General features: G+C 42.8%; 1 protein-coding gene across 1 annotated transcript in view; it reads right to left on the bottom strand.

Annotated features, from left to right (window-relative positions):
- Positions 1-3,105: 3,105 nt before the first annotated feature.
- LOC137519142 (fibrocystin-L-like) overlaps positions 3,106-16,053 on the bottom strand; it is a 249,726-nt gene continuing 236,778 nt past the window's right edge. The window contains exons 54-57 of the mRNA XM_068237924.1: positions 14,571-14,717; positions 10,266-10,422; positions 8,377-8,666; positions 3,106-3,296 (exon numbers count right to left, since the gene is read on the bottom strand). Coding sequence (XP_068094025.1) covers positions 8,395-8,666; positions 10,266-10,422; positions 14,571-14,717 — 576 coding nt within the window. The 3' untranslated portion in view covers positions 3,106-3,296; positions 8,377-8,394. The remainder of the gene's footprint in view (positions 3,297-8,376; positions 8,667-10,265; positions 10,423-14,570; positions 14,718-16,053) is intronic.

The raw sequence follows: 16,053 nt of genomic DNA, 5'->3' as shown, positions 1-16,053 counted from the left end.
TTACAAGCCCATAGTTCATAAAGTAACAGTGTTCTACCCTCTTGACAAATATTTAAAGAGTTCAGTCCCTAAGGTAACTATTTATGTATTTTTTTTTATTGTAATTTTTTTTTTTATTACAAAAAAAAAAAATTTGAAGAGTGTGGGAGGTAATGAGTTAATTTATAATGTAAACCTATGTATTTGTATATAAAAAATGCTTTTGGGTGTAGTTTTACTATTTGGCCACAAGATGGCCACAGTAACTTTTTGTGCATGCAACCTGTAAGCGTAGGAAGTACGCTTACAGGAAGTACAATGAGGCTGGGAAACCTTTTTTTTTCACAATGATCGCGCTGCTTCTCATAGAAGCAGCCGATCATTGCTGGGGGGCTGAGATCAACGAACGGGAACGTTTTTTCCCATTCATTGATCTCCGGGCGAGCAGCCGTTGGCGTGCACGAGCGTGGGAGCGAGCGGGAGCGTGGACAGCGGCGGTAGCGGCGGGAGGTGCATATATCTACGCTCCTGGTGGGGAAAGGGTGTTAAAAGGAGCGTAAATATATATATATATAAATATGTGGTGGTAAAGTGGCTGACCGGAGTTCACTATGTAATAAAAAGTTGTAGTATACTGTAACATATATATATATATATATATATATATATATATATATATACACACACAAACATCACTTCCTGGTTAGCGGCCATGTTTTTTGTTTGTAAACACTCCCTAAAACTGTCAATTAAAAGCCAGGATCACGGCGGGGAGCGGCGGAAATGGCAAAGAGGGATCCAGTAGATCACAGTGACTCAATTAGTATGTTTTTTATTGTACAAATCGGACAGGACAGATTCTCTTTAACATTTAGGCTGAATCGCCTCAGAAATGCTGCAGGATCCGCGACTGCGTTTTGTCAAAAATCACATCGCTTTGTGTGATCCATCCCATCCAGATACATTAGCCAAGCGCTTTTGAAAGCGCTAGCGTTTTAAAAAAACACTCAGAGGTGCTCTATGTGTGCATCAGCCCTCACAAGTAGCAAGACCCTGGGAGGGAAAATGTCTAATTGGGCATCAATTTCTTAGAATGATCTTAGAAGTGATTTAGACATTAATGGCTGTGTGTTGTGTTTCTTTGATGTTGCAGTAGCAAAAAAGTTACTGTACCGTGTTAGCCAAACAAATTATATAGGTAGAAAAAAACAACGTTTTGTAAAAAATAATACCTTTTAATAGCTAACTAATAGAGATAAATGATGTTACAGCAAATGTACACTGTTATTTAAGCTGTACACTGGCTACTTTACATTACAGGTAGTCCCCGGCATACGAACGACCTGCCAATACAAACGGCATGACAGTGGGAACAAGTCAAAAAAAACATTTTTCAAAAAGACCATACAGTTTTTGAGAAAATCAATTAAAAAAATTCAAAGACATTCAAAAGTGGTACACTATACTATAGAGAGAGTTCCACGTTCTACATGCACATTTTACACAAACCTGTGATCCAGCCCTGGAGAAAGGGGCGGAGGAGGAGGCACAAAGGGGGCAGGTATCAGAGGTGGTACAGAGAGACTCAGTTGATGCAGAGATACACAGTAGAGGCACAGAGAGGAGGTGGCGCAGATGGAGACACTGAGGGAACCGGGGCAGAGGAGACACAGAGGGGGACATTGGAGGCACAGGTGGGCTCAGCGGAGGTACAGGGGACAGAGATGGCACAATGTTCCGACTTAAGAACAGATTCAGGTTAAGAATGAATCTAAAATCCTCGTTTGTTGACCGGAGACTACCTGTACAGGGGAGTAACAATAGACCCTGCAAGGCATGCAGCCGCAGGGGGGGGCCAAAAGCCTCAGGGGGCCCCGTAGGAGGGAGAAGTTTTTCTTGCCTGTCCTGAGACACTGACAAATAAGGGCACAGGGAGAAAATGCTTTCTATTTCTCTGCACAATTGTTTTAATGACTGCATCTGTTCAGCCACTGATAATGAATCATACAAAGTTTTGTAGACAAAGATTTGTAAACAGTCCCTATTCAGTGTGCAGCAGGCTCTTGTGTACAGCGCTGCTCTACCCCCAGAATCTCTACCCCTCCCCAAGTGCTGTGCACTGTAGTGATGCTGGAGAAGTCTGCAGAGACAGTTCTGCTCCATCAGAGATGGACAGAGTGAGTATAATAAGCTGAGGCTGGGAGTACACTTGTCTGTCGGTTTTTTGTTCAGTTTATCTGTGCAGAAAGTGTGGGGGAGGGGGCCCCATTCAAAGTTTCGCAGGAGGGCCCAGTGATTTCTAGTTACGCCCCTGTACCTGTATATCAAAGTGTCATATCTTAAAGAGGAACTGTCGTGAAAATAACATAATAAATAAAAGTGCTTATTGTTTACAATATTCTTTTACAGATTATTTAGTCAGTGTTTGGCCATTGTAAATCTTTCTTCTCCCTGATTTACATTTTGAAATGTATTACTGGTAGTGGCATCTTTAGTTCTGCCAGGTGATCTGTACAGAACGTCCGTAACTGAGAGTTCTATGCACAGAGGCAGATACGGCTTGCTTGGCAGTTGGAAAAAGCCACTATTTCCCACAAAGCAATGAGGTTCACAGACAGCAAACTGTCAGGACCATGGCCATGACATCACACTGTGGGAGGGGTTTCACCACAATATCAGCCCTACAGACCCCTCTGATGATCGATTTGAGAAAAGGTTAAGATTTCTCATGGGAAAGTGGGTATCAGCTACTGATTGGGATGAAGTTCAAATCTTGGTTAAAGCTCCTCTTTCAGTGTTGTCCATTAAAAGATATAATAAAATATTTACAAACGTGAGTGGTGTACTCAAGTTTTTGAGATACAGTACTGTAAATACATTACAATAACTATCATGACGCACATTTTACAGGAACCAGAAGATACCTACATACCGATCTGGCTTCTACAGAGTGATCTGAAGCTGTAGAGTTATTGGCAAATAATTAAAGAGAGTGCAGAATAATTTGTACCAAAAATAGTTTATTTCATAATTTTCAGATATAAATAGATGTAATTTAGTGCAAATATTTGATCAAAAATCAGTAAATGAAAGCTAACATATAATTATAAGTTATGACATCTATTTATTATTGTGAATGTATTGCATACATGGCGTAAGGCTTGCTTTATTTTTCATTGATAGGCGATAGAGATTACACTGGTAGATTGCACTACACACACTACATATAGCACATATTGATATCCCTGAGCACACAGAGAGATGCGTCCTTCCATGAATGCCATTGGCTATCCATTGTTCCTGCTGGTCTGACTGCTCTGTGAAACAGAAAAATATCATTATTATCCTGGCAACAATAGCAATAAATGCAACATAAGCATCTTCATATGCATTTCCTTTTACCTTTTAAATATTGCACATTGTCTGGCTGTCCTGCTGATCCACTGACTTTAATACTTTTAGCCATAGACCCTGAAAAGCATTTGGATCAGTTGTTTCTAACAAAAATCTGTCAAGATTTACTGCTTCTTTGTTTCAGGTGTGTGATTCAGACACTACTGCAGCCATAACGGCCACAGTTCTCTAAGCTCAATCCTGTCTTTAATAACAATTCTGTTTTTACTGTTATCACCATGGTTACAACGCAATTTACCTCAGCCAACCCCTAACCTCTTGACAACCAGCTAACGCCGATTGGCGTAAACTGGTCGTCTGCGGGTTACCATGGAAACGGCCGCTTGATCGAGCGGCCTTTCCATGTCAGTTCACGGAGGGTGTCTCCGTGAACAGCCGGAGAGCCGCCGATAGCGGCTCGCCGGCAAAATGTAAACAGGCGGGGAAGAAATCCCCGCTGTTTACATCATACGGCGCTGCTGCGCAGCAGCGCCGTAAGGCAGATCGGCGATCCCCGGCCTCTGATTGGCCGGGGATCGCCTGCATATGATAGGCTGAAGCCTATCCCACAATGCGCAGGACGGATATCCGTCCTGCGCAGCCCAGGAAGGGAGAGGGAGGTAAGGGGAGGGAGGGAGCGCACAAAACGCTGCGGAGGGGGGCTTTGAGAAGCCCCCCCCCCCGCTACCCACTAATGGCCGGCGGCGATCAGACCCCCCCAGCAGGACATCCCCCTAGTGGGGAAAAAAGGGGGGGGTAGTCTGATCGCCCTGCTGCACTCCTGATCGGTGCTGCGGGCTGTAGAGCCCACGCAGCACCGATCAGTGAAAATACCTCTGGTCGGCAAGTGGTTAAAATAAGGATTCTGTCTTTACGTTAACGAGTGATTTCTAAAGTTAAGGTTTCAATCCTTAAAGAGAACCCGAGGTGGGTTTTAAGAATACTATTAGCACACAGAGGCTGGTTCTGCATATAATCACCAGCCTCTGTTACTATACTGTTCCCCCCAGGCCTCTCCTGCGCTCTGTTGCCCCCCCCCCCAAAAGAAACCGCCAGGCTAGCGACACACAGCGTGTCGCTAGCAGGCTGTTTACATGCAGATTTTCACTCTCCGCCGCTCCCCCGCCTCCTCTATAGTGCCACTCCCCGTCTGCGTCCCTTCCCTCCAATCAGTTTACGGAGACGGGGAGGGAAGCGACGCAGGCGGGGAGCGGCGCTATAGAGGAGGCGGGGAGCGGCGGAGAGTGACAGTCTGCATGTAAACAGCCTGCTAGTGACACGCTGCGTGTCGCTAGCATGGCGGTTTCTTTTAGGGATGACAGCAAAGCGCAGGGGATCCTGGGGGGAACAGTATTGTAACAGAGGCTGGTGATTATATGCAGAACCAGCCTCTGTGTGCTAATAGGATTCTTAAAACCCACCTCGGGTTCTCTTTAAGATAACAACAGCATTCGAAAGTTAGGACAGGATGTTAATTCATAGAGAGAAGTGCAAGTGTATAGCGTGTGACCTGGCCTGAGCTGTTAAAGGGGCGCTATGGCAATTGGCGAAAAATTGTACAATTTAAAATATGTGCAAACATAGACAAATAAGAAGTACGTTTTTTTCCAGAGTAATATGAGCCATAAATTACTTTTCTCCTATGTTGCTGTCACTTACAGTAGGTTGTAGAAACCTGACAGAAGTGAAAGGTTTTGGGCTAGTCCATCTTTTCATAGGGGATTCTCAGCAAGGCTTTTATTTTAATAAAGATATTCCCTAAAAGGGATTTAAACTCTGCTCGCTACACAGTTTTTTGGCAGTTGGACAGAGCAACTGCCATTCACTAAGTGCTGTTGAAAATAAATAAGTCCCTGAGAATCCCCTATGAAGAGATGGACTAGTCTAAAACCTGTCGCTTCTGTCAGATTTCTACTACCTACTGTAAGTGACAGCAACATAGGAGAAAAGTAATTTATAGCTCATTTTACACTGGAAAAAAACATACTTTTTATTTGTATATTTGCACATATTTTACACTTTACAATTCTTCACCATAGTGCCCCTTTAAGTGGAGTGTTACTACAGACTGCAATGTATATAGAAGCATTCCGAGCTGTCTGCTTTATTTTTGATTAGTTTATGCAGCAGGCACACAGAGAGGGAGGGACACCAAACATACATACATACACACACACATATATATATATATATATATATATATATATATATATATATATATATATATATGTGTGTGTATGTATGTATGTTTGGTGTCCCTCCCTCTCTGTGTATATATATATATATATATATATACATACACATATATATATATATATATATATATATATATATATATATATATATATATATATATATATATATACATACATACATACATATACATATATATATATATATATATACATACATACATACATACACACACACACACACACATATATAGCCACACATACGCACACAAACATAGATAAATTCACACGAACACAGAAACATACACAGACCAAGACCCACATACACAGCCACAGCCTATATATATATATATATATATATATATATATATATATATACATACACATATATATATATATATAAATACATACATACATACATATACATATATATATATATATATACATACATACATACATACACACACACACACACACACACACACACACACACACACACACACACATATATAGCCACACATACGCACACAAACATAGATAAATTCACACGAACACAGAAACATACACAGACCAAGACCCACATACACAGCCACAGCCTCTCTCTCTCTCCTTCCCTTGCTGTCCTACGCAGGCTACCTGTAATCGTCCTGGTAGCAGGAGGGGTGGAGCTACATCTTGCCTGCATGTGCTCCTTCCCTCCCTACCTACTGCATGTGAAAACAACCACAGAGGTGATAAGTTATGGACTGGAGAGAAAATATTCTTTAGTGAATTAACACTTAGTGTACCTGAGATGGAAGTGGGGTTATTTAAAGTACTTATCTGCGGCTTTCTCCAGCCCCATTAGGTTTGTGGGGTCCCTCGCCATCTTTTCTGACCACTCCTTTCTCTAGGAAATCCCTCAGGTAATTTGGTCAGTATGACAAGTTGTATGCTTTTGCGCATGTGAGGCCTGGCTGCGCGCGCACCTCTGCCAAGCTCCCATGCCCGGGAGTGTTCTGTGCCTGCGCAGTACTACTGCCCAGGCGCAGAATGCTCCCAGCTGCGGAAGTGTGACATTGGTGCACGCACGGACAAACTTGTATACAGTGGGATGCAAAAGTTTGGGCAACCTTGTTAATCATCATATTTTTCCTGTATAAATTGTTGGTTGTTACAATAAAAAAATGTCAGTTAAATACCGTATATCATATAGGAGACACACACAGTGATATTTGAGAAGTGAAATGAAGTTTATTGGATTTACAGAAAGTGTGCAATAATTGTTTAAACAAAATTAGGCAAGTGCATACATTTGGGCACCACAAAAAAGAAATGAAATCAATATTTAGTAGATCCTCCTTTTGCAGAAATTACAGCCTCTAAACGCTTCCTGTAGGTTCCAATGAGAGTCTGGATACTGGTTGAAGGCATTTGGACCATCCCACTTTACAAAACATCTGTAGTTCATTCAGGTTTGATGGCTTCCGAGCATGGACAGCTCTCTTTAACTCACACCACAGATTTTCAATTATAGTCAAGTCTGGGGACTGAGATGGCCATTCCAGAATGTTGTACTTGTTTCTCTGCATGAATGCCTTAGTAGATTTTGAGCAGTGTTTAGGGTCGCTGACTTGTTGAAAGATCCAGCCCCGGCTCAGTTTCAGCTTTGTCACTGATTCATGGACATTAGTCTCCAAAATCTGCTCATATTGAGTGGAATCCATGTCCCTCAACTTTGACAAGATTTCCAGTCCCTGCACTGGCCACACAGCCCCAAAGCATGATGGAACCACCACAGTTTACTGTAGGTAGAAGGTGTTTTTCTTGACATGCTGTGTTGTTTTCCCTCCATGCATAACTCCCCTTATTATGCCCAAATAACTCAATTTTAGTATCATCAGTCCACAGCACCTTATTCCAAAATGAAGCTGGCTTGTCCAAATCTGCCTTAGCATACCTCAAGCGGCTCTGTTTGTGTTGTGGGCCTCCTCTGCAACACTCTCGCATACAGCATCTCCCTGTAAAGTGCGCCGAATGGTTGAACGTTACACAGCAACTCCATCTGCAGCAAGATGATGTTGTAGGTCTTTGGGGCTGGCCTGTGGGTTGACTCTGACTGTTCTCACCATTCGTCACTTTTGTTTATCTGAGATTTTTCTTGGTCTGCCACTTCGAGCTGGAACTTGAACTGAGCCTGTGGTCTTTCATTTCCTCAATAAGTTCCTAACTGTGTAAACAGACAGCTGAAATCTCTGAGACAGCTTTCTGTATCCTTCCCCTAATCCATGATGGTGATGAACAATCTTTGTCTTCAGGTCATTTGAGAGTTGTTTTGAGAACCCCATGTTGCTACTTTTCTGATAAAATTAAAAGAGGTGTGAAACTTACAATTGACTCCCTTAAATACTCTTTCTCATAACTAGATTTGCCTGTGTATGTAGGTCAGGGGTCACTGAGCTTACCAAGTCAAATTGGAGTTCCAATAATTAGTTCTAAAGGTTTTGGAATCAATAAAATGTCAACAGTGCCCAAATTTATGCACCTGCCTAATGTTATTTAAACAATTAGTGCGCACTTTCTGTAAATCCAGTAAACTTAATTTCACTTCTCAAATATCAGTGTGTGTCAAAAACGGCCCTGTCTGCTAAGATCGTGCAATTGCGATTTTAAGGTACCAGTATATTTTGGTGCATTATTTTATTTTTTTTTATCTCAAATATATAAATGGCATGGTGAGGGGAAAAATGTGTGATACTGTCCATACACATTATTTCTAACTGTAAAATAAAATAAAGTAAAATAAAATAAAAATAGTAGTAATGAAACTCACCAGTGATGCAGCAATTGTTTATTCATCACCCATAAGCAGGTTGATGGTCATCAGGGTGACGGCCAGCACCAGCAGTGGTTGGAAGGGACTGTAGGTGGCGACAGCTGAGTCCCCATCATCAGGGTCTGGGTTGGGTTGGGGATGAGGTTGGTTTGTTGTAGTTGTGGTAGCGTTGGTAGCTGTGGTGGTGTTAGTAGCTGCGGTGGTCGGTGGTGGTAAAGATTTAGCAGCAAATGCTCTAGTCTGAGCAGAGACCTGGTTAAGGACAAACTCCAGCTGGTATCCGCTGCCTGTAATAGAAGAAACTATTATGTTTCCCAGAAGAACTGACATGTGTGAGGCTACTTATTGACTGGTGCTCTATACTGAGAGGCTGGTAGAGACTACCCTGTCATTGGTTGCTGAACTAATGTCACATGGGTCACCAGTGGGACCAAGTGGAGACACTGCACCTCACTTTCAGTCCCTGAGACCTCCGTAGGCCTTAGTGTGAGACCTGGCAGAGATAAGGGTGCCCAAGAAAGGAAACATAAAGGGATTCTAACGCCTTCCTGGTTCTACAAAGAAAATATGATAGTGGTTTCTGTCTCTGACATTCTTGTTTGGGAAAAAATTCTCAGCTTTCTGGAAAGGAAGCACTGGAAATACTCACAGATGGGGATGTGGAGCAGCAATTCAAATTAAGAAATGTTCTAACTCCTAACTACACAATTCCTATGCCTAGAAATGCGTACATTTAGAGATGCCTGTTAATATGGGGGCGAGATGTTGTAAATGGTAGAATATCGATAATATTACTGATTTTCTACTATTCACTTCCCTAAAATATACCTCACATTAATCACTCCCTACCTATGCCTAACACTGCTCCGTCTTCTGACGTTGCCTAAATCAGTCACTGAGCTCTGCTATAGCCCTAATTCCTAATATGGTTCATGGTGACGCTGTCTGTGCCCAAATCTCCTGCTCACTTTTTACAGCGCTTGCCCCTGCTACACAAGGACAGTACATCTAACAGTAACTTCCCTCTACCTACACCTAAAGCGAACTTGCCTCCCTACCTACGCCTTAACACTAACCTCCCCCTTCTTACGCCTAACATTAACTCCCCTTCCTGCTACCTACACCTAACACTAGCCTCCCCCTTACCTACAACTAACACTAACCGCCTATCTATGCCTAACACTATCCTCCCCCTTACTTACGCCTAACATTAACTCCCCTTCCTGCTACCTACACCTAACACTAGCCTCCCCCTTACCTAAACCTAACACTAACTTACCCCCTATATATGCCTAACACTAACCTCTCTCATACTTATGCCTAACACTGACCATTACACTACCTACGTCTAACACTAATCTCCCCTCTACCTACGCCTAACACTAATACCCACCACCACTAGCCAGAGTTGATGCAAATTGCATTGTGGCCTATGGGGACGCCCAATTTACCAGGCATGACTTTCGCCCAGATTTACTGTAGCATAGTCACTAAACTTAACTTCACTAAAATAAGTACTTATGCTTCAATATGTCTCAAGTGAGAGTTTTACCACCTAATAGCAGTAAAAATGCCAATCCAGACTTGTGGTATTCCTACTGGAGTTGCTTGGATATCTCTGGGGATGTCTTAGTAAATTAGGCTCCCGCCTGGACTACACATGAGCAAGCTTCTTTTAGATGCAAAATGGACATTGTGGCGGTCTGCTCTGAGTTTTGTGCCCCACCGCAATCACACAGCATCCATGCCATATGTTGATATTGTGTCTGCATGTGGTAATGGTGAGTGACCTTTTGTTTGCCAATTGTTTTTCCTCCACGGAGTCCCACATCTTTCCTATTTTGTTGGCAAGTTCGGCTCTGTTGGTATTGGGAGGTTGCTCTTACCTGGCAGTTTGAGGACGAGGTCGGTGTAGTTGGCCCAGCAGCTGTCAAACAGGATTGTGCTGTTTCCTCCCAACCCATCGTTCACAATGGTGCCATTAGAGTATTTCAACGTAGCTGTCAGTGATAAGGAACTGGTGCTCACCGACACACAGTTTCCCTGTGAATAGAATAATGCTCAGAATTAATGTGACACTTTGGCGAAATCTCAGGTACAGAACAAAAGATTAATGAGCCAGGCAATGTTTATACTAGGGATGAGCAAACAAAATTTTTAAAGTTCGGTCTTGTGGCGAATTAGCCCCAATTTCGCTTAGCAAGATTCCTGTGAGAATGTCAACAAATTCTCACCACCAAGCACATTAAGCAAGAACAAGAATTACCCCTAAAATGATTTTCAATAGAAGTAAAAATGTTAGTATGCTCTTTCTATTTTAGGGCTTGATTCACTAAGCTGCACTGCTAAAGCAGGGCACCTTAATGTGAAGGAGCGGCCACTAATGCATGCCTTACATAGCAGTACTTCCTGCTATGTAAGGAGCGTGCCTTCCTTAGGAACGTGCCTTCCTTAGATAGGAGCGTGCCTTCCTATACATAGTAACTATGTATAGGAAGGCACGCTCTTATCTAAGTAAGGCACTCTCCTAAAGAAGGCACACTCCTTACATAGCAGCTATATAAGGCATGCATTAGTGGCCGCTCCTTCACATTAGCAGCTATATAAGGCATGCATTAGTGGCCGCTCCTCCTTGCTTTAGCAGTGCAGCTTAGTGAATCAAGCCTTTAGTCCTTAAAGGAAACCAGAGATAAACTAAGTATAAGGATATATACTTACCAGGGGCTTCTTCCAGCCCCCTGTAGGCCGGAGGCTCCCTCGCCACCCTCCTGGCTGCTCCGTTCTCCCGTAGTGGAGTCTGTGATCCGCATGTAAGGTCCCGGCCGTCCATGTCCCATGATTGTGCTCCCATAGCTAAAGCGTAAGTTACAGTCTTAGCAAACATGGGCAGAATGCTCCTGGCCACGGGACCTCGATCGAGGTGTACGCCCAGCTGGGGCCACGCATGCACATTAGAGCATGACTGGCCTAGTCTGGAAATTTGCAAAACCACACTGCACGAGAACAGATCAGCCCGATAGGACGGCGATTGAGCAGACAGACTATGGTTGGAAGCCCCAGGTAAATGTTCACATTTCAGCACTGCTTCCATTCATTATGCAATAACTTATCACTACTTATTACACCCAAAAGATCGGCAAAAATTAGGCTTTCTTTGGTGGTACTTTTTGCTAAAAATTATTTTATATGCATTTTAAAGAGAGTACGAAGAAAAAACCATTAAAAAATGCATTATTTCTCAGTTTTCAGCCATTATAGTTGTAAAATAAAATGTGTTACTGTAGATAAAACCCACACATTTTTTTGTCCTGGTTATTACAACATTTAAATTATGTCCCTAGTACAATGCATGGTGACAATATTTTGTTTGGAAATAAAGGTGTATGTTTTGGGTTTTCTCATTGTATTCTATCAATAATTACAAACCCTTATTTGCAAAAGTAACAATAATACACCCTCATGGTATGCATATTTAAAAAGCTAAGACCCTAAGGCAACAATTTATATATTGTCTTTTAAATTCTGTCACTTTGGCCTTTTTTTTGTGTGTATGTGTGTTATATGTGGGCAGGGAGGGGGGAGAAAGTGTAAATGGGTTTGTTATGCTGTAATACTGAAATTTGTTTTACAATATTTTTAAGGTAATATTTTTGGGGGCCACTAGATGACCCCACACAGTCTCCTGTCTGGTTGGAATGCTAAATCCCCACGTGAAGCCGAGGGTGTGGACATGTGCACTGCTTGTAAACAGGAAGGGTTGAGTTTCTACGTCCCTGGGAGCTCAAGTGCAGTTTTCAGGGATGTAGATACTCGTCCCACTGGAGGTGAACAGGTTAATCCTTATACTTCATTCATCACTTTAACCACTTAATGACAAGCTGACTTATAAAAACGTCCTTCTAGAGCCTCTTAACGGCTTTTTATAAGTCAGACAGTACTGCTGCCGCTGTGCACGTGCTGTGAAAACAGTGGAAAAAAAGAACACCATAGAAAAAATACACCTTTATTTCCAAATACTATATTGTCACCATACTTTGTACTAGCAACATAATTAAATCTTGTGATAGCCAGGACAAATAGGCAGATAAAATGTGTGGGTTTTGTGTCCAGTAGCAGTGTTTATAATAAAACTATAGGGGATGAAATTGGAGAAATAGTGTATTTTTTCATGTTTTCCTTGTTTTTCCCTTTAAAATGCATAGAAAATAAAGTAATTACTGAAAACAAATATCAACCCCAAAAAGCCCAATTGGTGGTGAAAAAAAACAAGATATAGATCAATTCATTGGGATTAGTAGTGATTAAGCTATTGGCAAATGAAAGGGATGAGCATGGAAAGGTGAAAATCGCTCTTGACCGTTAAGGTAAAAACCACTTTGGGGTGAAGTGGTTAAAGCACAGTTGAATTAAGAAAACTGTGCATTTTTACTTACTGACAGACTATATAAATATTACAGGTCAAGGACAGTATAGGAGTTAAAATAGTGGAAATCAGGATGAGAAGCATTCATTTACCAGTTGCAGTTCTGTGCTGTAATGTTTTCAAGTTCTAGCAGTCTGAGAATTGGTGTTTGTGCTGGAGGAATAATGTGGTGGTTCTGCATTACGCAGGGCTATCGTCTGAGGGAAGAAGTGTAACTGTGCCTGGAAGCTTTTGTTGCGACTGACCTGTATCTCATCCTTGACGTCATATGCTGGAAGATGGAGTGTGCAGGATGAGAGGTCGCTCTCTTACTGCACCTGCTAGTCTAAAGATCCTGCAGGCAAGGTAAGCTACAGCCAATTATTCTTTCTGCTGATCACATGATGTGCTGCAGTCTCACCTTCTCACATTACCTGTGTAACGTATATGTTGCTATGGTAATGTGCCATACACCACTAACGCAAGTAGCATACCACGAGTTACCATAGCAATGCACAAGTTACCCAGGTAACTAGAGTTGTGCTAATTGCATAATGTGTGCTATGGCTAAAATAGCCGTGGCTACCTGCACATGAAAACATTACGGAAAGTTAGTGCATCAGACCTGAATTTTTTGTTTTGGTGGTTAAACACCTAGTTGATAGCTAAATTCTTTGCACAGTTTTAAATGTAGTTTTGACCTGGCAAACAGCAGATAATTAGCAGATGTCACAGTCCTTTTCATAGACAGTCCCAAATATGACTAAGCAGTCACATGGCCGCATATCCTCCAGATTACAAAGCCACCTGCTTCTGCACAGAGAATAGAGTTGTGTGCTGCTTTACCCCATCCTGTCTGATAAAGCTCACTTCCTGGATGGCAGGTCAGAAGCTGGAATGGTAATTATAAGTGCTCACTTTTGATACATAGGGCCATATCCCATTACAGAGTTCTTATAGTAGGCGATGAGTGCATCGCCTAATCCAGTTGCCTATTACACCCACCCAACCGCCCTGGCGATAAAGAACTCGCTTGGGTGATATAATCGCCCAGTGTGTTCTTTACAGCCTATCCTATTGCGATTTTTATGTTGCCGGGAAGCATTTCATGGGCGTCAGCTTAAACCTGCAAAGAGCTAAACAAAGACCATGCAAAGACCATTTTTGGTCCAGACAGTGGACCAATAGGGAGCTCCGCGGGAGCTTCAAAGATGCTTTGCTGGGGCTCAGAGGGACAGAAATTACAGTGAGAGACACTGTAATTACAGCATCTTGACTTGCGGCGAGAGGCAGCGCGTGTTTAGTGGCGGTAAGTACATTACTCATGGGTGACGGTGCAGCTGCAGGGGGGCTTCAGAGATGTGCGGCAGCCCAACTGGGAGCTCTGGATGTCTCTTTACTAAAGGAGTCCCCCAGAATGCAGCGGCGGAAGATGGCAGTGGATGTTCAACGGGTGTGCGCACGCATCTCCAGGGAAGCGAGGGAGCAGTGCCGTGGTGCTGAAGGACCACAGCGTAAAACCTCACCTGAGCAATGCTCCCTAATGATCAGCCATCGAAAACCGGCAATAGGATTTGCGGGTAATCCTCATGCAATGGCAAGGTGGTAAGTAGCTCTCATCTGCAAGCAACTTATCACCTTTAATAAGATATGGCCCATAGAGTCTTCTGTTGGAGTCAGAATTATCTCAAAATGTGATGTTTACAACCACTTTTCATTACTACAGGTCCCACTCTAATGTACAGGCTTGTGCTCGTTCCTTTACAAGAAATATTGACATGAGACTTACGTTAGAATCTTGAGCCATAACACATGGCTGCTGGGACATCCTCTCTCCCGGTAGTCCAGCTATTGGTTCTTGGACCACTGTCAAGGTGGAGACGGTGGCCAGATAGCTCCCAGTGGAAGGCGTTGCTGGATCTGTTTTGTTTGCCACCTAAACAACAAATGTTTCTGTTACTCTGGATTCTGGTCATTCCCGTATATGGCTTAGTAAGAATCCACCTGCTTTTTCTTTCTGGACCAGTGGTGATCAACTAGCTAGATATGAAGTGCTAAAGGGCCTCACATAGTTTGAGCTGACCTCAACTGATTCCTCCATGTAGCTCAACCATGGCTGGGATTCCTGGAAGCCTTCAACAACTACCTTTTGAACAGCTACTAGCTTTGGGATCGTATAGCACATTTTTAGGGGAAAGAAAAGACACAACTGTTGAACAAGTTTCCAGAGAGGTGGGACTTGTACCTGCAGTTTTCATTGAATTTCTTTATTCTTTGTGCTATAGAGCAGCTTGTAACTAACTTGTATATACAAGTTCATTTATACATATGCTGTACATGTACAGTATGTACAAGTTATGACAGGTGGATGTTACCTTACTCATGGACTATATAATACATCTTATGAGGGCTGCACAGCATCTACTGGAGTCCTCAGTTTGTCCAACAGGGGTTTATAGACATCATGCAGGTACAGAATAGATTGCATCTTATAACAAAATCTATTTCCCAGCATTCTGTACTCCCTATAATCTAGAAAACTGAGAAATTACAAAAAATGAACCAAATAAAGTCACCCTATAAAGTGTCAACAATACTTAATAACACAATTATTCTATGTCAATCAGGCCTCAGTAATAAGAAAAAATATGGTCTTTTTGAGCTTTAAAGAGAACCCAAGGTGGGCTCAAAAAATGCAAAAAAAAAACTAGGCTACCTGATCCTCGGGGCTTAGCGGATCAGGTAGCCACAAAAACCACTGCTCCCTGCCGCTTCCATGGGCTGCAGTAGCCCACTTTCACTTTGGTGACCTCTGGGTCACATAGCTGCACTGAGAGACTGTGTTGTCTCTCATAGCGTGCAGGAAGGCAGGGGAGCGTCAGGAGGAGCAGCCAGGGGAGAGAGCTGCCCAATGGCAGCACAGGAAACCCTGTAAGAACGCCCCTGGTGGGCGTTGTAAACAGGGAATTCCTCCCCCCTCTATTTACCTCAATCTTGTCGCTAAACTCAGGGGGCTATAGCGCGGCGCTCAGGGGGCAGAGAGCGGCGGTGTGGGGACACAGAGCCATGTCATTAGGCACAGGACATGACTCTGTGTCCCATCTGCCCCCGTAGATCCACCTCGGGTTCTCTTTAAGAAGCACTGTACGGTCAGAAGGGCGGGTGGTGTTTCTTGGCCACATTGTCCATAATGGAAAACTCCTCTCCTTTCATCACTTTGTGACCCAACACTCAGTCCCTTGTACTCAAAGCTTCTGATATTTGCAGCTTGC

The sequence above is a fragment of the Hyperolius riggenbachi genome, chromosome 5 (assembly GCF_040937935.1).
Source record: "Hyperolius riggenbachi isolate aHypRig1 chromosome 5, aHypRig1.pri, whole genome shotgun sequence".
Lineage (NCBI taxonomy): Eukaryota > Metazoa > Chordata > Amphibia > Anura > Hyperoliidae > Hyperolius > Hyperolius riggenbachi.
The sequence above is the reverse complement of the archived record's forward strand: the minus strand, read 5'-3'. Positions and strand labels throughout refer to the sequence as shown.